We start from the raw sequence: 26,410 nt of genomic DNA on the forward strand, positions 1-26,410 counted from the left end.
CATGTCCTTTTCAATGAGACATCAGGTCAAAAGGTCACCTGCCAAACCCGGATTTAACTAAGTTGGAGCCATATTGCAAGCAAAACAAAGGACACATTTTGTTCTGTGTTCAAGGCAATGATAATCACTGTGCTTTTAATCCTACTGAATCATGTAATCAAGTTTATGATACTTGTAACAGACTGCGTTTTAATTAAAAGAGATATTATTCACAATCTGTATGTAGTCTTACTGGTGAAGTTTTAAAAGCCTCTTAATTACTCATAAGTATAAATTATTGGTAAGAAGATATAATATAGATATATCATTGATTTACATGATGGAGTTTAAACATACTTTAACGTACCAATTAAACACACTTTCATAAGCTGTTTCTGGTTTTCTTGTTTGAAATGATTTATATTTGTCATTTCGGGGCCTGTTATAGCTGACTATGCAATATGGGATCTGTAGGCCCCATGTGACCTATAGTTGTTAACCTCTGTGAAATATGGTCTCTGGTGGAGTGTTGTGTCATTCGACATTGGCAATTATGCCACATTTTCTTATTTTGATATTATAATGTAACTGGGTTGAATTTGAATGTCCATCAGCAAATATTACATTATAATAATAATAAATTCTTTATTTAAAGAGGGTAAATTATAACCCAGGCCAAAACAAAAAAGAAAATTCAAGTCATTGGGTTCTAAAAAGAAGGTCTTCAAGACAAAAGAAAAGGGATTTAAGACCACTAGAATACAAATAAAAAAATCTTAAGAAGGGCACATTGAATTGCCAAGTAAAACCTGAAAACCCTTGGTAATGAACAGAAAACCAAAATCTATATTAAGTGCTAAAAGCCTAAAACATGAGAAAATTGTTTTATTCATTTGAATCACAGATTAGCATGACAAAAAACAACATTCTGAAGTTAAAATGAGTTTAAAATGAGTATAAACCATATATTTGGTTTTAAGTCTATAATAAAGAGTTTCAGGAATTTGGAGAGTTTTCTGGATTTAAAGGATTCTAGGTACTGCCTTGAGAGTAAGAAATTCTTGCTTTTTAAGGCAATCAGCTGACACCCATACTAAGGTGTTTTAATTTTTTTTCTCTCATTTACAATTCGTCTTGAACAAGGATGAAATATTTGGCACTGAACGATAATCCACAATAAGCAAGCAAATAATATCATTTACAGCATGGCTTTCTCTCAATAGATAGCAAAGATTTGACACCTGAGCACACATCATTTAGAAAATAGAAAGACAAAATTAAAGTTTATAATTTATTTGGTCAACAAAATAAATAAGAAAATAAATAAATGTTTATATCACAATTCAATAATGAACAATATTACAGAAATCTATTACGGACGGAATTGACATTTCTACAAGATAAAAACTACAATACATGAAGTCTACCTTAAATGTAAACATAATTCTAACAAACAAATATCTTATAAAACTGTCAACTTTTATTACAAATAAAAGTAATAAAACATATAAAATTGGTGATAATAAAAAAGCTGTGTAAAAACAATTAAAACAAGAAGTTGCATTTATTGTTGTGATAAACACAGCCCTTTTCATAATTCAAATAAAATTGAGAAAAGAAATGGGGAATGTGTTAAAAGACCAAAGAGCGAAAAAAGCCTTAGGATCTTCAATGCAGCAAGAAAACCCGATGGTACCCAGTGGTGGGCTCCAGAATGGGAAATGAACGTAATGGAATGACAGATCACAACAGTGAACATAGATTCCATCTCATCATTGTCAGGTTGCTGATCAAATCGGGAGTCATTCTGTTCTTTACTACAGGAGAAAAGTGTGACAAAACATTTATTTAAGTAACTGAAGGCCAGGGTGAATGCAATATAGCCTCTAGAAGGGGGTATGATATAAAATTTGATGGAAATATATAGTTATTACAGAAATATGCCAAGTTAATACTGAACAACATAATTTTTCTCTATCAATATTGTACCTAAGTCTGGCATTCTCTAACATTAATTGTTTCGGTAATTAGGTTTCGCCAATATTTGATGACATAGCTTACATTTTTTGTAATATGTTTACCTACATTCATTTGTGAAAATCTCTTTTCTATTAGACCAATTAATAGGAACATAACACTTTCAATTTGTTATTCATATTTATTTTAAGATAAAAATGGTTGCGAGTGGGTGGATTTCCAACTTTCTGTATTCTTTTTGTGATTATTTCTTTTATAGTTGAAGAAAATAAGGTCTAGAAAACTATATTTTGTCTTACATTTTGGTTAATGATTTTACATTTCATAAGTACCTTGTAAAATAAAACCAATAGAAATCAACATAAAATAGATCAAAAACTTAAATAGCCTTGTTATAAAGCTGAATGTTTCTTAAAAAAAAGAATGCTCTTTACTAAACATTTAGATCTTTGAAAAATAAATGTAAGAGTTCCCAGAAATGTGCAATTATTAGGGATCTGGGTTGAAAACTGTAGGAAGAGTTGATTACACCAACCTTATGAAATTTCTAGGAAATTGTATACTCATTGACAGATAGCACTACATCAAAATGGGCACTTTACAATCAGAATTTATCAACTCTCATCATCTATCCCTCATGAACCATAATTTCTGAATATAAGCTGAATGAGGCTGAAATTTTCTGAATTTTGGCTGAAATGTGTCTTAGAACAAATCAGGTGTCTGAATCCTGTCTGACCTGTTTATTGATGGTGTCTGAATATTGTCTTATATTTCTAAATTTTGTCTTAATACTTCTTATTTAGTCAGAAATAGTTTCAGACATATTCAGAACTTCTGAATACTGTCTTGTTTGAATTATTAAGAAAAAAAGTAAGATGAATTCAGAAACCAACAATTAAATAAAATACACCCCTAAATATCTGAATATTGTCTGAATTATTCTTAATCAATCAGAAGTTATGTCAGACAAAATTCAGAAAACTGGAAATAAGTAAATTATAATCTTATAAATCTGAATATTGTCTGACACAAATACAACATTCAGACATATTCAGACGACTATTCAGATATAATTCAGAAATAATTAAGACAATATTCAGCCACCAATTTTCCATGAGGGATTGCTGTTAATAAAGGAAAACTTTCAAGAGAAAGGAAAGAAGAGAATAATTCAGTGTTTATTGTGATGATTTTTATAGTTTTCGCATATAGCAGGGATTAATATACATTGGAGTAATAATGGTTTACTTTTATAAATTGTTATTTGGATAGAGAGTTGTTTCATTGGCAGTCATACCACATCTTCCTATATCTAATAAGACTTACTATATAATTCCTTACTTACAGCTATTTCTGCTGGTGATAAGGTCATCAAACATAATTCTTATAGCGGATCAAAAATGTATAATGAAAGTGATTTACTGGAATATTATTAACATATCTCATAATTTTAGAAATAAATCAGAAAATTATCCATTTGTAGTTCTTATAAAAAATAAATGAACTCTTAAACATACAATTTATGGGGGAGATGTTTTTTTCTTCAAAATAATCATGGAGAAAAAATACTCCTTTGAGCTCTTATGATATCATGATCAATTCCAAGGCTGTATGATAATAGCATGTCCTATTTATTATTGACAAGTATGTGGTATTCTAGCAAATTTACAGTTAGATGTAAAGATGTCAATAAACCTATTTTGTTTCATGTTATAATAAAATAAATGTTTCAAGTGGTTGTAAGGGACGACATCAAAAGTTCAATGTAGGATAAAAAACTTAATTCACATAGTTTTTTCACTGACCCCACCCCCCTCTTAACTTAATTTGGGAAAAATTGTTTTACCTATATGGATATATGTTAAATCGATTTTGGATTAACAAAACTTGCAGCAATGTTGACCCCCACCCCCAAACTATTCGATTTAAGTTTTTGATCCTACATCGATCTTTTGATGTCGTCCCTAAGAATAAAAAAAACAAATAAAAAAAACCTGGTTACAATGACATACTTTTAAAGAAGAAACACCAAAAACTTAAAAAAAAAATATATATTAAAAATTAGTCCTAAAAGGTAGCCCAATTAATTTATAATATATTAACCTAGAGAATAAACAAGAATGTGTCTTAAGGACATGTATGTCCCCACTCAAGCTTTACAAATTTCCAAGTTATAAAGGGGCATAATTCTAGAATGGTAAGTGACTCACCATCCAAATTCAAACTCTGTCTGCAAGCCTAATAACTATAAGTGAACTTGTTGAAATCTAAATTATTTACCAGATTTTCAAATTCGATTATATCAATTTTTTGTATAATATTATAAATTAATTTCCAAAATTTGATATAAATCAAGATACTGTGATGTCTGGAGTATAAATAATTGACCAACATTATAAATTATTGCAGTCTAAACATACATATAATACTTTGTTACTATTCTGATGAGGATAAAATCTTATTTGCCAATAACTAGAAAATTTATTAGAAATTTACAGCAGAAGAATTAATATAAAAATCTATAAATCTTCGTTTTACTGCAAAAAGACACTCTCAAAGAATAGCAGGCAAAATGCCAGCAATGTTATTAATTTTATTAAACATGAAAATTAAACACTGAGTGCTTTAAAGGTTGAAACAAGTATTATCTACAAAGAAAAACTATGATAATTACAAAATATTATAGCTATTCATTCCATAATTGTTCCTCTATAAATATTCATGCATATAAAAACAAATAACAGAAGGTGCTTAATTTCAAAAATAAACTTAAAAATAAATAAAAATATCACATTCCATGATCTGATTAAAACTTCAATGAAATAGTTTTATGTATAACAACAAAGAAATAAAAACTTTGAAGAAAAATATCAAATCTTCTTCAAATAAAACATTGCAACTGCATAGCATGATATGTCAAATATTTTATAGCAAATGGTTATATGTGTAATTATATTGAAGCAAGAGCTTTAAAAAAGAATGGTAGCTCTTGAAATCAAGGGGGGGGGAGGGGAGCTTGATTCTGTAAACTGCACTTGCACTATAAAATTATCTAACAACAGACCAATATTGATGTATTCTGTCAAATAAAAACAAATCAAGTTGGTCATAAACAATGTCAAAAGAACATACTGTGGATTCATTTTTTTCCCTGGGTTCCAATTTTTCATGGATTGATGAAAATTTGGATTTTCCTAGATAATTGAATGCATGGTTTTGCCGAAGTCTGCATACATTCTTTAATAGAAAATTTGTAATTTGTTGTACATTGGGATTCCAGGTTCCCTTAAAAAATATGGGGGAAGGGGGTGAACATTATTGGTCCATCAAAATAGAGAACATCATGGGGAAATGAAAAGCACAAACAGACAATGACAATTACAAACCATTACACATTACACAGAAAAACTAAAGATAAATAAAGAACACTTTGTCTGAGTTACCATCAGTGACCAAGGATAGATTGTGACCCAGGTATAAAATTTAAAATGAAGTATAAGATAATCAGAATATACATAGGGGAATCCCTTTTGCATGTTTGTGGGATTCATTTGGTTGATTATTCATGTTTAGGGAATCACTGAAGCATGAAGGGAGCCCCCTCCATGGTCAGTCAGTGACCCCCCCTTTTATATAAAGTTCTGGATCTGCCACTGATATACTATTGTCCCCAGACATAAGATGTTTTAATTTGATAAACAGCACATGGCATGGTTTTAATTGTCAAAACTTGCAACTTTTTCTGATAAATGATAATGCTTTTACATAAATAGCAATATTTTTGAGACATGTTGCTTACAATTATGAGTATGCTTGACTGGTAGTAGTCTTTATGATAATTATATTTACAGATAGAAACAAAGTATTATTATGTCAAATGGAACTAAAAAATTGCAAAAAATGATTTTTTCTTTCTTTCAGAAAGCCACGTCATTTTTCTGTTTTTATTTTTATTTATTCTGTCACTGAGTCACTGCTCTTGCATGAGATGATTCAGTAATAGAAAACAATTACAACAACAAATCATTACTGCATGCCTTATATCACTCTAATTTTCCAATTTATTACAGAAACAATTTCTGCAGTTGCATGATGTAGTAACAGACTATTCCCAAGATGTCCATATATTAACGTTTCAAATCCTATTTTCAAAATAATTTTAATTAATATTTAGGAAAGTTTATAAAATAGATTTATAAGCAGCTTTATCATTTAACTAGCAAATTTTATGCTTATAAGCTCAAGAGAAGATCATTTCTAGCAGATTTATTTTTAGTTAGATTTGTTTTCACCAATCCACCAAAGTTTAAATAAATTTGCCTTAATTTCAGTGGAGAAGACTTTGAAAATGCCAGATTTAAAAAAAAAATCCTATCAGACAGAAAGAGGGTCTGTCCTTGCCATGTGATACATTGAATTGAATAATTATAAGAATATCATTTGTAGAAAACCTTAAATACATTGTTCCTGCCAAACTTGGTTAAAATCAGTCAAGTAATTTCAGAGAAAAAGATGATGGACACTATGTGATGGTAATATAGTTCATATTGCCTTATGTGCCAGGTGAACTAAAGTGTTATAACATATTTGTGTTACTCAAATCTAAAAATAGCTATCACTTCACTATCAAGGACAAAACGAAAATCAATTTCTATGACAGTAATAATAACTAGAGGCTCTCAAGAGCCTGTATCCCTCACCTGACTTTACTTTGGTTTTTGAAATCGTATAAAAAAGATAAAATTTGGCTTCAAAGTAACAACACTTAGCCCGCACCTCAAAAAGGAAAGGAACAAACATGTTTGGTTTCATTCAATTCAGTGGTTCCTTAATAAAAGAAATTTGTATGTATTTCCCATAGGGTCCTATGTTAAACTAAGTCCCCCACTGGCAGCCATCTTGGATGATGGATGGGCTACAAAGGAACAACACTTGGTCAGCACCTCATAAAGAACATTCATGCTATGTTTGGTTTCATTCCATTCAGTGGTTCTCTAAAAGAAGTCATTTGTATGCATTTCCCATTGGGTCCTATGTTAAACTAAGTCCCCCGCTGGTGGCCATCTTGGATAAAGTAACAACACTTGGTCAGCACCTCATAAGGAACATTCATGACATGTTTGGTTTCATTCCATTCAGTGATGAAAAAAGCTCACGTGGCCCTTCGGGCCAGGTGAGGTAAAAAAGAAATAGAAGTACAATCATGTAGATACTTAACTTTTTATAAAAATAAATGAAAACAAAAAATCCTCTGAGTATTAAAATTAATGTTTTCCCATTATGTTCATTAGAGTTTCATACCCCAAGAGTGAGGTACTTCCATTATGATAAATAGATGTATATTAAAGAATTTTAACCATCCATTAGTTTAAAAAAAAATAAACAATGGGATTCAGGAAAAAAATCTAATGTTAGATCTGTAGCTTTCTGCTTTATTAAATAAATTTATACATTTTCATTAAAAATTCATCATAGCAATGATTATGAAACTGAAGTAACAGCAAATTTATCAAAGAGATGTTATTTTGCTAACATACTTGATAATAACTAATGACAATTTCTAGATCTGAGAAAAACATTAGAGGCTCATGGGATAGGAATAAATAGAGATGTAGGGGCATACATCAATGAGCAAGCAACCTAAAAACCTGGAAAAATATCTCTAAAGTACATACAGTTCATAAACTTGAAGGAAGTTCACTACTCAGTTTCAAAATAAACAAACTTTTCATAACACTAGTATATATTGATAGGGGTTTAATGATCTTTAATAAAGGAACCCAAATAGCAAAAAAATTATGTAGGTCAATGTGCTTATTTTTTTAGATTTTTAAATTTTGGCAGGAAAATCTCTTGATTTTTCATAGCTTTATCATTGACAAGTTTAAATTTGCAAAAACTAAAAAAAAATAACAACGATTTTATAAGACTTTTACGAAGGCTTATAATTATAGATGTAAAAAATTTATAAAAGAAAAATTTATAAAAAACAAGAATGTGTCCATAGTACATGGATGCCCCACTCCCACTATCATTTTCTATGTTCAGTGGACCATGAAATTGGGGTCAAAACTATAATTTGGCATTAAAATTAGAAAGATCATATCATGGGGAACATGTGTATTAAGTTTCAAGTTGATTGGACTTCAGCTTCATCAAAAACTACCTCGACCAAAAACTTTAACCGGACGGACGAACGGAGGCACAGACCTGAAAACATAATGCCCCTCTTCTATCGTAGGTGGGGCATAAAAATATGGGAGTCAATGGGCAAAATTTTTCAAGGCATTCAAATAGATAAACCAGTAGATTCTAAAAAATCTGACAAAAATTCCAAAACAAGTGAACATCCTTCATATAGATAAAATTCAACATACAGTATTTCATTGGACAAGGTCAAAAATATAAAAAAAAATAAACAGATTGAGGTTAGCATACAGTATTCATTGGTCAATTTCATGAAAACTGAAAACTTAACACATGGATTAAGTCCTTTTTTAGACAATGTGATGAATTCTTATACAGACAAAAAAGTTCTGTAAATACTAATTTCAATATATAGTAAATATCCTTTCAAAGGATAAAGATAACACAAAATGAATGAATTATCACTGTAACATATCCCTATGTTGTACCAGTAAGTTTATATGATAAATTATGTTACTACCCTCTCTCTCGCTTATATGATAATCAGCCAACCAAATTAAACAGCAAATGTAACTCATTTTAATTTTGTTTTGTTTATGCCTGAAAAGGAGCATATTGTGTTAACTAATTTTGATAATGAAGGATCATCATTGTAGCATCTGGTCTACATATCCTCAAGCCCTTTGGGCTAAAGTTAGGTACATCTTTCCTAATCAGGTTTAGGTACATCTTTCCTAATCAGGTTTAGGTACATCTTTCCTAATCAGGTTTAGGTACATCTTTCCTAATCAGGTTTAGGTACATCTTTCCTAATCAGGTTTAGGTACATCTTTCCTTGACAACTATATAGGCTAATGATAGCAACAATGGAACTGAGCAAAATGTCTGGCTACTCAATGAAGATCATAGAGAGAGATTTTTTTATCTACTGAATGAACAAATTGACTATTCACTGGGATAAAACATGATAGGAGACAAAGTTTTTGATCTGTCCATAATAACCTTTGAAATTCTGTTTCAATAATCTGTTTTCAGATGATTTCATGAAGAATGGGATTCCATCTCTAAAATTCTTGCTGCTTGAGATGTTACTAATTCTTTCAACTGAAAAATAAAATAACAAAATGGTTAATAGGGACATTTAAAATATTATTATAATAATTGAGTTATGTTTTAGCCAAATAAAAACAAGATGCTCTGCAGGGCGCAGCTTTATCCGACCACAGAGGTCGAACCCTGAACAGTTGGGGCAAGTATGGACACAACATTTAAGCTTGATACATCTCTGAATTTGGATTGTGATTATATAGTTGACACAACATATAGGTTCTGACACAGAATGAATGTGGTCTAAGAACTTAAACTTAAAAATTTTAAATTGGACATTTACCTATTATGGTCCAATATCCAAAATCTAAATACATGGTTAGATTCAGCATATCATAGAACCCAATTCAATTTTTGATGAAATCAAATATATTCAATTTTAGACCCTTTAGACCTCAATGTGGACCAATTTAAGGACCGGGCCCAAATATTAAAAATCTAACTACAATGGTTTAATTTATAAGATTCAGCATATTGAAGAACCCCATATATTCAATTTTTGTTGAAATCAAACAAAGTTTAATTTTGGACCCTGATTTGGACCAACTTGAAAACTGGGCCCATAATCAAAAATCTAAGTGCATGTTCAGATTCAGCATATCAAAGAACCCCAAGAATTCATTTTTTGTTAAAATCAAACTAAGTTTAATTTTGGACCCTTTTGACCTTAATGTAGACCAATTTGAAAACAGGACCAAATATTAAGAATCTTAATACACGATTAGATTCGGCATACCAAAGAACCCCAATGATTCATATTTTGATGAAATCAAACAAAGTTTAATTTTGAACCCTTTTGGCCCCAAATTCCTAAACTTTTGGGACCAAAACTCCCAAAATCAATCCCAACCTTTTTTTTGTGGTCATAATACTTATGTTAAAATTTCATAGATTTCTGTTTACTTATACTAAAGTTATTGAGCGAAAAACCAAGAAAAATGCTTATTTGGGCCCTTTTTGGCCCCTAATTCCTAAACTGTTGGGATCAAAACTCCTAAGGGGTCATCCATAATTGTCAACCATTTTCCAAAGTGTACAAAACGTACACTTTTTCAGACCCCCCACCCTCCCTCAAAAAGTGTACATCAACCATTTTCAGATTTCAAGAGAGGAATCAATCATTCTTAATAAAAAGAAGATCCTGTTTATTATATTTTAGTTTAATATAGAAATTTGCTTTGAAAATAAACTAAAACATAACTGACTGTTTTATTTGATGACATCTATCTGTGATGCTTGTGTTTTGTTAGAATAAAGAGTTCAAAGATTAGTGTTTCCCCTATCACACAGTGGGAACTCCAATGAAAAAGGGCACCTAGAGCATGCAAAAGATTAACAAAAGGGCACATAAACTATGCTAAGAATCAAAGAAAGGGAAATGCATGGTTATATTGCATTGGTAAAGTATGGACTGACAGTTGTTGATGGAATCAGAGCTCAAGACAGCAACCAATTAAAGTGTAATGTTTTAAAACATTTTAAGTTTTTAAATTTTCCGCCTATATTTCTATTTAAAAGGTCCCTGTAAATATGCCATTCATGGCACTATTATAGTTTATGTACATATACTGTAACGTGTACATATATTGGATAATTTTTAAGGTTAAACTTCATATTGAGGTTCTCCTAATTAAAGAAGGCTTATACTAAGAAAAATAAGTTTACTTTCGGTTTACTGGTTTACTGTTTTGGAATACATTACAAGGAAATTAATCTAAGGACCAGTTTAAAATCTTTTCACAAAATGCCGTCTTGTCAAAATCAAAACATTCAAAGAATTTAGTGTTTCCATCAGTTTTGTTTATTAAACAGAGTGAAACGATAAGGATCTATAATAAAGCATGTGAAATTGACAATCGGGGGTACTGAGAAATGCTTGCAAACTTTTATTTACATTTTTTTACAAGTTTACATTTTTGAAAGATTTAGTTTTCATATGATTTGATCTTTTAATCGTTCAATCCGGATTGAGGAATTATGATATCGAAATAAATATCATCAAGTGAAAATAATAAAGAAGAAATAAGAAGAGAAACACACCCAAGCCAATTCTCGATTTTATACATCGACCTTCCCTACGGAAACGAAATAAATTCTGGAAATAAAAAAAAAGCGTACGGTAAAAATGTTGATTTTTTAACCCCCTCCCCTCAAGTGTACGTTTTGTACACTTTGGAAAATGGTTGACAATTATGGATGACCCCTAAAATCAATCCCAACCTTCCTTTTATGGTCATAAACCTTGTGTTTAAATTTCATAGATTTCTATTTACTTACTGTAAACTAAAGTTAGAGTGCGTAAAACCAAATGTCTTCGGACGAAGATGATGACGACAACAACGTCATACCAATATATGACCAAAATATTTTCAATTTTTGCAGTCATATAAAAATTAGTTTGTTTCCCCTATAATGTTTCCCCTTAATATGTTAGGTCGAAACCTCCAGTGGCAGGTCAGATCAACTCTAAACTTAATTGACTGGAATTGCCACTTATTCTGCAGGTAATCTAGTTTACAGCTAAAAGTTGGGTTAAACTCAAACAATCACTGCTTAACACATGCATAATTATTACATATCATTCTAATAAAAATCTCATGAACATTAAAAATCTTTTTTAATAGACATGAAAAGATGTGGTATGAGCTCCAGGGTATGAGTGCCAATGAGACAACTCTCCATCCAAGTCAAAATTTATAAAAGTAAACCCATTATAGGTCAAAGTACAGTTTATAACGTTTAACAAAAAATACCAATAAAAAATGCCCCCAAAAAACACAGATTATTTGCTCAGATATACACACAAGTATATATGGCCTTATACGGATTTAAAAATTAGAACAAGTAATCATTAACATAGTAGGACTTGTTGAAAGTACAGAATAAACCTAGTCTTAGTAATAGATGAGGTGTTATAGGTCTTATTAGGTATGATTTGTTACAAGGAAGCCAACAGTTCTTATCTGTTATAGAGAAATCCCTCCAGACATTCTACCCATTATCAGTAAAAGCCTTCTGATCCCTTGACAATAAATCAACTAAAATAATCTGTCAATCAGTGGGTTATTATATTTTTTTTTCTTCATATTTGTAATATTGTTATTGTCTAAATGGATAAAAATGACACGGCGAAAAAAAAACAAGTTTTTATTCTGTGATTAGAACAGACTTTGACCAACCTTGGAGACCTTCCTGGTTTTTCCATTGCAAAAAAAGTATTAAAGAGTTGAAAGCTATTAGAATTTATGAAAAAAAAAACCAGTTACTGCAAGATACCATAAATATGGAAAAATCTCATTAGTAATTTCTATTGTGGAAGCTATAATTCATTAAATATGTCTGATTGAACTCATTATACATTTTTCACTGTCATTTAATCTTTATAAAAAGTATTTGATGACTACAGGTTATATAATCCAGTTATAACAGCTTTTTGCACCAAAGGATACTTTCCCCTGGTCAAAACTTCTTGCACTTATTCCAGAAATTAAACAAACATATACAAATTTGCGTGATTTTACTGAATTTACAAATAACAAGCAATTCAAAATAGCACAAATATTGAAGCTAATAAAACGGAAAATTAAACAGATCAAGACAAATATGCAGATTATCAAAAGTTTCCAAAACTAAATATAACATTAGCAGATCAAAACAGCACCAATGTCTATGCTATCCTTTATGAAGAAGACATGCTAGAACTAGTTACGGAACAAAGATCTGAGGCCTGCATTTCCAATCTAAAATTAAACAAAGCGCTTCCCGCAGCTTAGTTTTGAAAGACTCTGCATCTAATTTCCAGCTAGCGAAGAAACACTGAAGAGAAATTGTAGAAATTCCTAATACTGACAGTTATCCCACAAACAGCTAATCATCAACTGGCTTAAAACACAAAGATGCTGCAATTGTTACAATGTGAACAAAGAAAACTTAAAAAAAAATCTTAATCAATTTTCAGCATTACTTAGAAAAAGAAGTTTAGGCGTAGCTTGGGAATTTAATCAACTAATAGAAAATCAAGCGGCAGATTACATTTGAAGGTTTATGTTGTCAAGTATAAAATTTCTCTTTACAAATATTGCACAAAGAAGACAGCAATGAACTTAAAATATATTGCTTGTGTAATGCAGACAAGGCCACTATGAACAGAATATCAATATGATATTTTTTAGATATAAAAATGTAAAATTTCCTTCATTTTTAGTGAAAAGTGCATAGTAATAAGTGCAAAAATAGAAGAAGAAACGAAAAATAGACATAAAAAAACCCTACACTGTTTTAATCTGACTATATATTGCTCAGAGATGACCTCAACATATCATATCTTTTAAAATCTGCTAATTTGTTCAGATCAATCAAGAAAAAATTTACTTAATATTATAAGGAATATTTATAAAGTAATCATTGCAGAAAAGAGGGTGTTGAGAGGAAGAGTCTTTGACAGCCCCCTACCCTAGGAGGTCCCCCTTAACTTGAACTAGAAAATTGTGTTTTTCTATTCCATTTCTGATTCTTTTACTGTCTCACCATTTTAGGTAAAACATTTAGCTTTCAGTTAAACTCAACTTGAGCAATTCTAGGGTGCCCTGGTTTTTAAATCCTGGCACTGCCACTGTAAGCTGAACAGTAATTTGCTGCAGCTAATACAAACTTTTTAAAAATTTAGCAATAGATGCCAACAATTTTTTTTTCTGCTTTTTCTTGACAGAAAAATCTTCGATCTGGCATTTATAATACTTCATGTGCAGTTTTAATCACTTTGGCAGTCATTTTATTATTTTAACTTAACAGACAATGTAATTATTGCTAATAGTTTGTAATTGGTTTATGTAAAGTTTTTAGTGGCATGTTAACCTGTTAATTCTGGCATCAGATAAAAACAGATTTTATCTAAAGTTACACCCCAGACATGATTGAACATGGCTCAGCATGGAGACAAAACAAATGACCAGACCATCTTTATTCAAAACTTGGATGTTGTACAAATTACCTTCTTGAGATAATTGAACTTTAAATAGATATACAATGTAGGAAGATGTGGTATGAGTGCCAATGAGACAACTCTCCATCTAAGTAACAATTTATAAAAGCTGATTTCTATTCTATGAAACTTCATTATAATAAATGTACCAGTAATTGCAAATGAAAACAAATAATATTCTTGATAGACACAAAATTAAATTGTTTTTATAAGGGGTTGACCATTTGATTCTGGCCCCCATTTACGTAAAAAAAAATCTGGCCTTATCACACTTTTGGCCCCACATATTCAAAATCATGTAAATTCAAATTTGTCAGGGCCAGAGTGACAGCTAAATTTATAATGGCCCAGGTGAATGGCATTTGGTAAATACAAATCCCTCAATTACAATAAGACAATCAATAAAAAAAAAAATGTAAAATATTAATATATATATTGAATTCAAAATCATTAACCAGTTGAAAGACTGCTGTCATGTTGTATTTGAATACACAGTTTCCTCAAAATTAATGTTATTTAAGTATTTCTTCCTCTTTTAAAAACATCATTGACATGGGCGATCACCCTGTTTTTTGGTGGGAAAATTGTGTTGCTAAGTTTTGAGTTATTTATGTTGCGTTTTGTGTACTGTTGTTTGTCTTTTAAGATAGTACATAACACTACAGGGAGATAACTCTGTAAAATCAGCTAAACGTTTTAATTACATTGTGTTGTTAAGGGAATATTAAGCTTCTCAATGATCAAAACAAGTGTTTGTCAAACTGCTATATAACCAGTGTAATTTTTCTGATAAAACGGTTGGTTCAAATTTTTAAATTTTTTTATATTTTTCTTAAGGGTCAAAGTAAATACCTTGTCTAAATTTCAAGAAAATTAAACCAGCCAAATTAATTTTAGTTAAAGTGTTGGGAACCACCTTAAAGGTTTGTATGTTTTTGCCAAAACATAGTCAGTTCGTTTCTAATTTAAATATGAGTTTAAATATGCCGTTGGTATCTTTCGCCTCTCTTTCACACAATCTGTGACACGAAAAGATCCCGAATACTAAATCAGCTAGATACATAAAGCTTTAATTAAAAAGACCTAGATTTATGCTGAGTTGAACTAGTTCAAAACCGCGAATATAAATAATTATTATTCCTTGAAAATATTGGAGACGGTTGCAATACAACCTTGGACAAAGAACGACCTTGAAATCCATTAGGAATTCATAAATTACAAATTACAGTACAAAAAACATAATGCTTTGTCTAATACTTCTTATTATCTCTTCAATTATTTTACACATTTTGTTGAAGACATTCTATTGATTGGTACCTAAAGAAGTCTATTTTAGTAACATCATCTGTCGTACCGTAGTTAGTGAGACTTAACAATTTGATTGTTACGGTGCTAACCACTGAGTTAGATAATTGCACTATAGTCTAAAAACCCTTAAAGATATTTAAATGTTCAAGTACAGTTTTAGAATGAATTCGTGCTGCATTACACTCATGTTCTCGTTAATTAGAAGACTAAAAACTGCTGAGATGCTTCAAGCAGAATTTAAGACATGCACATTATATAAATATCTGAACTTTAACAAAAGTCTAAGCTGTATAAAAAAAAAAAAAAACATATAAAAACCAATTGTCACAAATTGTTGGAAAATTAAAAATGTAAATTTTGCATAAAAAATCAAATGCACCCTGAATTAGATCAGCCAAACCCATCTGAGGTCAAATTTGCCTGAAGAAAAAAAACCTTAGTTTTAGAATGATTACATAATTCATAAATGGGAAATTATCCTTGAAGCCTTCCCAAGCAGATGGTATCATTGAGGGACTGATAGTTCAATGGCCTAACTTCCATCCAGTGTTAGTTCTATACAAATCTTTATTCTAAGCAGATTATCGCGGCATCACTTTATCTTAATTTTAATACAAAAGTGTTTCCCGTATTTTCAGTTCAATATACTGTAAATTCAGAAATTATTGCCATATTTTTATAATTGCGAAAAATGTGACAGGGTTATAATCACAATAATTTAAACTTACATTTTGAAAATTTTTATAAAAATTAAACAGGATTTTTCTTAATATCGCAAACTAGATAGAAATCACATTTTAGTTTAAAATGACAAAATCGCAATAATAAAAGCACGCCATTATTTCTGAATTTACATGCAGTATTTATTTTCATACCGAACCAAAATTATCAATGATATTATAATATTTGACCAAGGAGGTTATATGACCTTGGTTTGACCCATAGATACTGTAAATTCAGAATTTTCTGCATGCATTTATTATTGCGATTTTAAGTTTTATGACTTTGAGAAAAATCCTGTTTAATTCATATAAAATATTCCAAAATACCAGTTTAAATTATTGCATTTACAACTTTGTCCCATTATAAAAACCTTGCAATAATTTCTGAATTTACAGTACAGTACAACATTTAGCTTAGATATATAATACAAGTATGTTTTTGAAGCCAGAAATCACAAAAATCAATATGATAAACAGAGAAGAGTTTTTTCAGCATACAGATGTAAATCATCTGATTTTTTGGGTATTTGTAGAGTTTGTGTCAATGGCAGATGTTTAATTCTTCCTAGAAAAGTTTTTCACAATTTTAGATTTAGTGATAAATCAATTATTTTTTTCAGTGAAAATTAAATGAGCTGAAGTTGTATGTAAAATTATACCAAAATCTGTGGCTTATATAGCATATACGTTTACATATAATATTTTTTTTTAACCCTTTCCTCTCTAATGACGCCTTTTGACCCCACCCCCTTTCTCCATAATGACACCTTTTGACGCCTGTGTAATACCTCAGTTGAAACACTTTAACTACAAAGTGTCTGCAGTTGACTTAATAAAATTTATATCCAATATGAAAAGGAATATCATAGGAATATCCGACTTAAAATTTATTTGATGAAATACATGTAGTTGTTTTTCGCAATGCCTTAATACTTTAAAGCATATGTTCAGCATTTTATTAAAAAAATCCTATGCGAATCAAGTATGCAAAAAAAAGTTACAATGGAGGAAAGGGTTAATCTTTTGGTTATTTGTGATTTTGAATTGCTGTCTCAATGAAGTATCCTCCACAATTACTTTATCTTATAGATATTTAAAATACAGAGTGTCTTCACAACACAAAATTCAACCTATTCAGCTTTTTGCATCATCTTCACTTCATCTTGTGTGACTCCGATAGCTTTACAATTAAAGGGTGCAGAAAACATTATAATTTAAATTGACACACTAAAACTTTAATTTTTATACAAAATGTAGTTAAAGAGGAAGACAAAAATCTCAATGAATTCCTCAGTACAGAGAGTTCATAGAAAATGATAGAAAAAAAAAATAAACAGTCTAAAAAATTATGCACAAAGTCTTAGACTTCAATTGATTTCATATTCATAAGGGGAATTAAAAGTCTGCTTCTATTTGAGACTAATTCAAGATGAATACATCAGCTCAAAACTTCTAATAAATGTTGGCAGTGTTTACTGCATCTTTGAAATTGTAAAGTATTAATTTTGATTATGAGGGCAAACTTCCAGATTCCAGGGGGAAGATGTCGTGAGAAAGGTTCCTTAATTGCTTTATCATACACTGAGAATATCTTATGTTTATTTATATTATGTAATTAAGTGTTTGTCTTGGTAATTACATGGCATTCTGAGAAATATACAACCAATAGAGCAAGACACTCATCACATGTGATACATATTAAACTTCTAATGGGAGCACCTGTACTGACAGGCAATTCAAACAACACCTGCATTTAATGTTTTATTGATGTAAAAAACAAAAATCAAATTTGATATGAAATTCTTAAAACAGGAACCTTTCACTCAAAATCCATTATTTTAAGAAACTAAACCACTTATAAATGAATAAGTAGACTTAATTTGTAGATAATGAGCAAAGACTCCAATCTTACGGAAAGGTAAAGACATATGTGCTCCCTAATAAACAAAATGAAGAAAATTAAAAATATGAAACTAATAGCTTAATTGAAGTCAAAATTATCTTATTAATGATGTATGACAGGAAAACAAAGACTAAAATTTTACAGGTTCCTGACTCTAAACTTTGAGCAGGTATGATTTCAAATTTGCTTACATGTCCCCTTTAAATAGTTTAAACACTGTGTAAAATTCAACCCTGTCCCTAAATAAAACCCTTTTCTAAAATTGAACATTAAACAAGAATGTGTCCATAGTACACGGATGCCCCACTCGCACTATCATTTTACATGTTCACTGGACCGTGAAATTGGGGTCAATACTTTAATTTGGCATTAAAATTAGAAAGATCATATCATAGTTAACATGTGTACTAAGTTTCAAGTTGATTGGACTTCAACTTCATCAAAAACTACCTTGACAAACTAGAGGCTCTAAAGAGCCTGTGTCGCTCACCTTGGTCTTGTACATATTAAACAATGGACACGGATAAATTCATGACATAATTGTGTTTTGGTGATAGTGATGTGTTTGTAGATCTTACTTTACTGAACATTCTTGTTGCTACAATTATCTCTATCTATAATGAACTTGGCCCAGTAATTACAGTGGAAAATATTTTCTAAAAATTTACAAAAATTTATGAAAAATGTTAAAAATTAACTATAAAGGGCAATAACTCCTTAAGGGGTCAATTGACTATTTTGGTCATGTAAACTTATTTGTAGATCTTATTTTGCTGAACGTTATTGCTGTATACAGTTTACCTCTATCTATAATAATATTCAAGATAATAACAAAAAACGGCAAAATTTCTTTAAAATTACCAAGTCAGGACAGTAACCTAACAACGGGTTGTCCGATTCATGTGAAAACATCAGGGCAGATAGATCTTGACCTGATAAACAATTAAACCCTGTCAGATTTTCTCTTAATGCTTCGGTTTTTGAGTTATAAGCCAAAAACTGCATTTTACCCCTATGTACTATTATTAGCCGTGGCAGCCATTTTGGTTGATTGGCCAGGTCACGCCACACATTTTTTAAATAAGTTACCCCAATGATGACTGTGGCCAAGTTTAGTTTAATTTGGCCCAGTAGTTTCAGAGAAGAAGATTTTGTAAAAGATTACTAAGATTTACGAAACTAGAGGCTCTAAAGAGCCTGTGTCGCTCACCTTGGTCTATGTGCATATTAAACAAAGGACACAAATGGATTCATGACAAAATTGTATTTTGGTGATGGTGATGTGTTTGAAGTTCTTACTTTACTGAACGATTTTGCTTCTTACAATTATATCTATAATGAACTTTGCCCATTAGTAACAGAGAACTATATTTGGTAAAAATTTACATATATTTACCAAATTAATGAAAATTGTTAAAAATTGACTATAAAGGGCAATAACTCCTTAAGGGGTCAATTGACCATTTAGGTCATGTTGACTTATTTGTAGATCTTACTTTGCTGAACATTATTGCTGTTTACAGTTTATCGCTATCTATAATAGTATTCAAGATAACCAAAAACGGCAAAATTTCTTTAAAAATTACCAATTGGAGGGCAGCAACCCAACAACCAGTTGTCCAATTCATCTGAAAAATTCAGGGCAGATAGATATTGACTTGATTAACAATTTAACTTCTTGTCAGATTTGCTCTAGATGCTTTGAATTCATAGTTATAAGCCAAAAACTGCATTTTACCCCTATGTTCTATTTTTAGCTGTGGCGGCCATCTTGGTTGAATGGCCAGGTCATCGGACACATTTTTCAAACTAGATACCCCAAAGATGATTGTGGCCTAGTAGTTTCAGTGGAGATTTTGTAAAAGATTACTTAGATTTCTGAAAAATGGTTAAAGATTGACTATAAAGGGCAATAACTCCTAAAGGGGTCAACTGACCATTTTGGTCATGTTGACTTATTTGTAGATCTTACTTTGCTGAACATTATTGCTGTTTACAATTTATCTCTATCTATAATAATATTCAAGATAATAACCAAAAACAGCAAAATTTCCTCAAAATTACCAATTCAGGGGCAGCAACCCAACAACCGATTGACCGATTCATCTGAAAATTTCAGGGCAGATAGATCATGACCTGATAAACATTTTTATCCCATGTCAGATTTCCTCAAAATGCTTTGGTTTTTGAGTTATAAGCCAAAAACTGCATTTTACCCCTATGTTCTATTTTTAGCGGTGGCGGCCATCTTGGTTGGTTGACCAGGTCACGCCACACATTTTTTAAACTAGATACCCCAAAGATGATTGTGGCCAAGTTTGGATTAATTTGGCCTAGTAGTTTCAGAGGAGAAGATTTTTGTAAAAGATTAATTTAATTTATGAAAAATGGTTAAAATTGACTATAAAGGGCAATAACTCCTAAACGGGTCAACTGACCATTTTGGTCATGTTGACTTATTTGTAGATCTTACTTTGCTGAACATTATTGCTGTTTACAGTTTATCTCTATCTATAATAATATTCAAGATAATAACCAAAAACAGCAAAATTTCCTCAAAATTACCAATTCAGGGGCAGCAACCCAACAACCGATTGACTGATTCATCTGAAAATTTCAGGGCAGATAGATCTTGACCTGATAAACATTTTTATCCCGTCAGATTTCCTCAAAATGCTTTGGTTTTTGAGTTATAAGCCAAAAACTGCATTTTACCCCTTTGTTCTATTTTTAGCCGTGGCGGCCATCTTGGTTGGTTGACCAGGTCACGCCACACATTTTTTAAACTAGATACCCCAAAGATGATTGTGGCCAAGTTTGGATTAATTTGGCCCAGTAGTTTCTGAGGAGAAGATTTTTGTAAAAGATTACTTTAATTAACGAAAAATGGTTAAAAATTGACTATAAAGGGCAATAACTCCTAAACGGGTCAACTGACCATTTTGGTCATGTTGACTTATTTGTAGATCTTACTTTGCTGAACATTATTGCTGTTTACAGTTTATCTCTATCTATAATAATATTCAAGATAATAACCAAAAACAGCAAAATTTCCTCAAAATTACCAATTCAGGGGCAGCAACCCGACAACCGATTGACCGATTCATCTGAAAATTTCAGGGCAGATAGATCTTGACCTGATAAACATTTTTACCCCATGTCAGATTTGCTCTAAATGCTTTGGTTTTTGAGTTATAAGCCAAAAACTGCATTTTACCCCTATGTTCTATTTTTAGCCGTGGCGGCCATCTTGGTTGGTTGACCGGGTCACGCCACACATTTTTTAAACTAGATACCCCAATGATGATTGTGGCCAAGTTTGGTTTGATTTGGCCCAGTAGTTTCAGAGGAGAAGATTTTTGTAAAAGTTAACGACGACGGACGACGACGGACGACGGACGACGGACGACGGACGACGACGGACGACGGACGCCGGACGCCAAGTGATGAGAAAAGCTCACTTGGCCCTTCGGGCCAGGTGAGCTAAAAATGGTAAAAAATTGACTATAAAGGGCAATAACTCCTTCAGGGGTTAACTGACCATTTTGGTCATGCTGACTTATTTGTAAATCTTACTTTGCTGAACATTATTGCTGTTTACAGTATATCTCTATCTATAATAATATTCAAGATAATAACCAAAAACAGCAAAATTTCCTTAAAATTACCAATTCAGGGGCAGCAACCCAACAACAGGTTGTCCGATTCATCTGAAAATTTCAGGACAGATAGATCTTGACCTGATAAACACTTTTACCACTTGTCAGATTTGCTCTAAATGCTTTGGTTTTTGAGTTATAAGCCAAAAACTGCATTTTACCCCTATGTTCTATTTTTAGCCATGGCGGCCATCTTGGTCAGTTGGCCCGGTCACGCCACACATTTTTTAAATTAGATATCCCAAAGATGATTGTGGCCAAGTTTGGATTAATTTGGCCCAGTAGTTTCAGAGGAGAAGATTTTTGTAAAAGATTACTAAGATTTACGAAAAATGGTTAAAAATTGACTATAAAGGACAATAACTCCTAAAGGGGTCAACTGCCCATTTTGGTCATGTTGACTTATTTGTAAATCTTACTTTGCTGAACATTATTGCTGTTTACAGTTTATCTCTATCTATAATAATATTCAAGATAATAGCCAAAAACAGCAAAAATTCCCTAAAATTACCAGTTCAGGGGCAGCAACCCAATAACGGGTTGTCGGATTCATCTGAAAATTTGAGGGCAGATAGATCTTGACCTGATAAACAATTTTACCCCGTCAGATTTGCTCTAAATGCTTTGGTTTTTGAGTTATAAGCCAAAAACTGCATTTTACCCCTATGTTCTATTTTTAGCCATGGCTGCCATCTTGGTCGGGCTGCCATCTTGGTCGGTTGGCCCGGTCACGCTACACATTTTTTAAATTAGATATCCCAAAGATGATTGTGGCCAAGTTTGGATTAATTTGGCCCAGTAGTTTCAGAGGAGAAGATTTTTGTAAAAGATTACTAAGATTTACGAAAAATGGTTAAAAATTGACTATAAAGGTCAATAACTCCTAAAGGGGTCAACTGACCATTTTGGTCATGTTGACTTATTTGTAAATCTTACTTTGCTGAACATTATTGCTGTTTACAGTTTATCTCTATCTATAATAATATTCAAGATAATAGCCAAAAACAGCAAAAATTCCCTAAAATTACCAGTTCAGGGGCAGCAACCCAATAACGGGTTGTCGGATTCATCTGAAAATTTGAGGGCAGATAGATCTTGACCTAATAAACAATTTTACCCCTGTCAGATTTGCTCTAAATGCTTTGGTTTTTGAGTTATAAGCCAAAAACTGCATTTTACCCCTATGTTCTATTTTTAGCCATGGCGGCCATCTTGGTTGGTTGGCCGGGCCACGCCACACATTTTTTAAACTAGATACCCCAATAATGATTGTGGCCAAGTTTGGTTTAATTTGTCCCAGTAGTTTCAGAGGAGAAGATTTTTGTAAAAGTTAACGACGACGGATGACGGACGCCAAGTGATGGGAAAAGCTCACTTGGCCCTTCGGGCCAGGTGAGCTAAAAACTTTAACCTGAGCTTCTTACAATCTTCTTCTTTGTTCAGTGGACCATGAAATTGGGGTCAATACTTTAATTTGACATTAAAATTAGAAAGATCATACCATAGGGAACATGTGTACTAAGTTTCAAATTGATTGGACTTCATCAAAAACTACCTCGACCAAAAACTTTAACCTAAAGCGGGACGAACGAACGGACGAACGGAGGCACAGACCAGAAAACACAATGCCCCTCTACTATCGTAGGTGGGGCATAAAAATAATCTAAATCAATCTTCCTTGTAGCTAGTGTTCTAGTACCAGATTGATTTTGATTAATATCTATATCTTTTATACCTGACAATGGCATGAATGTGGTCTGGTTTTTGCTCATAAGGTTGTGCGGTAACCTATATCATAGTTGTTAAATATGTCATTTGGTCTCAGGTGGAGAGTTGTTTCATTGACAATCATACCATATCTTATTTTTATATAATAATATAAGAGTGAGAATTTGTTATCCCATGATATTATATTGAGTTATTTTTTCCTATAATAAACATTATTTCATCTGTCAAGGTTATTGTTAGCATTGAAATCAAATAATGAGTTTGTATGCACTAATATCCAATTCTAACCGACATCTAAAAATTAAAAAAAAATCTTATTGTGCAGTGAATATTTAATTGCAACATAAGCGTTTTTCAAAATTCCCATAAAGATTCTAGAACTAATTGGATTACTAATAAATCTTCTAACTTTTTATCAATTCAGCGTATTTGTTATTCGCACATTATTTTGGCTTTAAAAAATTGATGGAGATGATAATAAAAAGTGATGACTGAACTCTTATAAGCACTTCTATGTTTTCTTGTAATGATAAATATGAAATCTAAAGTGACATTATGTTGACAATTTTCTTTAAGTCTTCTACATTTTTCATAGTGCTACATGCACTGGGGATAAATTACATTTGAAGGTTTTCTTGTATTGAACTCCGTCAATATTAAAAAAATAAAACAAATGAAGAGAAATATTTGCTGAATCTACTAATTTTTATCTGACTGAAATTTCAAGAGTACTGCAAACACTATAATGTATAAAACTTGCAATGCAATATTTTTGTAAGGAACTTACTGGTTGTAAAAATGACAACAGAAGTAAAATTAAAGAGGAACACAAACTTATGCAGGTTGTTCTTTACTTAACCAAAATCCCAGAACCAATAGATTAACTTTTCAAAATAGACTAGAGGAGAATAGAGGCAAAGTGCATCCAGGGGGTGCCCATAAATTGAACGATTTAAAAAAAATAATAACTCAGAAAAAAAAAATTGTCCTTTCTTTAGTTTCAGAGATGTGCTCCCTCAATAAAAATCCTGATTTTGTACCTAAAATCTCTATAGTCCATACATGTTGATCTACCTCTACTTATAGCTTTAATATAAAACATATTTTTACAATAAGCAGCTTACATGTAAGTTAAGTTATTTGGACTGGTGGATAGTTGTCTCATTGGCAATACCACCACATTTACTTTGTATTATATCATACAATTATGGCCCGTTGAAGAGATGAATATCCAAAATAGTCAACACGAGAAGGTTATTTCATTGAGGGTGCAGCCCGAAGTGAAATAACTTTTGAGGGTTGACAATTTTGGATATTCATTGAATCTAAGGGGCCACAATTGTTTTATTATACCGAACTAACAGTGGAAGGGCATTTCGAATACTTACAGTTACTAGTCTATATTTTTAACATATTATCATAACACAGACTGACGTTTGAAAATACATTTGTGTTTGATTTTCTAGAATTTACAACAAAAGTAGAATCTTTTTGTAAAATTTTGATGGCCCTGAAAAGGACTGTATATAAGAGATATCATCGGCAGCTGGCACTCTCAGCCTTATTTATGTCCAATGCCATATTCCCTCATCTCTCAATGGGCTTCCAATGTAACGTGAACGCTGCTATTTTGTATATTTACGTCTGTGACATCATTTGCATGGGAGGTAACTCAAGTACAAATAAACAAACCCAAAAGATTATTCACCGGTGAATAATAGGGTTATTCACCGTTGGTGTAAATTTTTAGGGTTATTCGTCCTTCCTTGCAATTGAATGAAAATTAACTGAATTATTCCATGTCACGTGATTACGTTTTACCCAATAGAATTGTTTGAAATATATGTAAGGTATAATAATAATTCATATCGTCTCATTGGCAATCTCAAATACCACATCTCCTTATTTTTTATAAAAGTTGCAACTTAATCATATTTATACAATCATAAAAATTTGCGATTGGAATATATATGAAATTTAAATCATACAAGTACCTGGTGCTGACTACTTAGCTGAAGGCTAAATAATATGTGGGCTGCTTAATAAAACTTGTAAATTACTTTGATTGGAGAAGATTACTAGTTTAATTCTTTTAATGGAAGATTTAAGTGAATGAAATGTGTATGGCAAACAAATTAATTTAGTTGTTTTGATTTGTAAGTTTGAAAAGCAGAAAATAAATGAAGCCATAAAACTATTAAATTGCATGTTGATACAAATAACTTTGTTTTTATTGGAACTTTACTGGTTCCCTCAAATGAAGACCTAAACAATAATAGAAAAGACTTCTCAATGCTAAAACCAGGAATAAATTGAGTAGCAATAAATGAATAGAAAATGAAAACATGCAGATAAACTATCATAGGTATATCAGTTGGGGAAACAAGACCTGTTAATTATTATACCTTTACAGCAGCAAACCAGTGCATCACTGCTGGAAGAAGGACAACTGATTCAGTTATATTTCAGGTTACAAATTCAATACACCATTAGATTGTATGGGCTAAGCCATTTATGAGCATAACATGGTATTCAGAATTAAAAGTATGACTAATCTTGATTGGTTGATATGTGCGCTCATTATTTTTTATTATTAGAGACTTCGTGCATTCTGCATTATATCATAGGCAAAACAAATTATTTTCCTAAGCCCTAACTGAAATGAGATGTTTTTTCAACACTAGGACATTAGACATGTTTTTTTAAGTGCAAAATTGATGGGCATGGGAGATAAGTACAAAATACGTTAAGAAAAGCAATGCCAACCTATATTTTTTGGACTAAAAAATAGTCCGAATAAATTTTCAGTAATTCTAGCAAGGTTTCGTTAAAAAAGTCAACTTTCTAAAGTCTGTATCTCAAACTAGAGGCTCTAAAGAGCCTGTGTCGCTCACCT

General features: G+C 31.4%; 1 protein-coding gene across 1 annotated transcript in view; it reads right to left on the reverse strand.

Moving 5' to 3' along the window:
- Window positions 1-1,256: 1,256 nt before the first annotated feature.
- The window catches only part of LOC143069416 (serine/threonine-protein kinase Nek9-like), a 109,389-nt gene continuing 84,235 nt past the window's right edge, over window positions 1,257-26,410 (reverse strand). Inside the window, exon 23 of the mRNA XM_076244033.1 lies at window positions 1,257-9,210. Coding sequence (XP_076100148.1) covers window positions 9,148-9,210 — 63 coding nt within the window. The 3' untranslated portion in view covers window positions 1,257-9,147. The remainder of the gene's footprint in view (window positions 9,211-26,410) is intronic.

This window comes from Mytilus galloprovincialis, chromosome 3, assembly GCF_965363235.1.
Source record: "Mytilus galloprovincialis chromosome 3, xbMytGall1.hap1.1, whole genome shotgun sequence".
In the NCBI taxonomy this organism is placed as follows: Eukaryota; Metazoa; Mollusca; class Bivalvia; order Mytilida; family Mytilidae; genus Mytilus; species Mytilus galloprovincialis.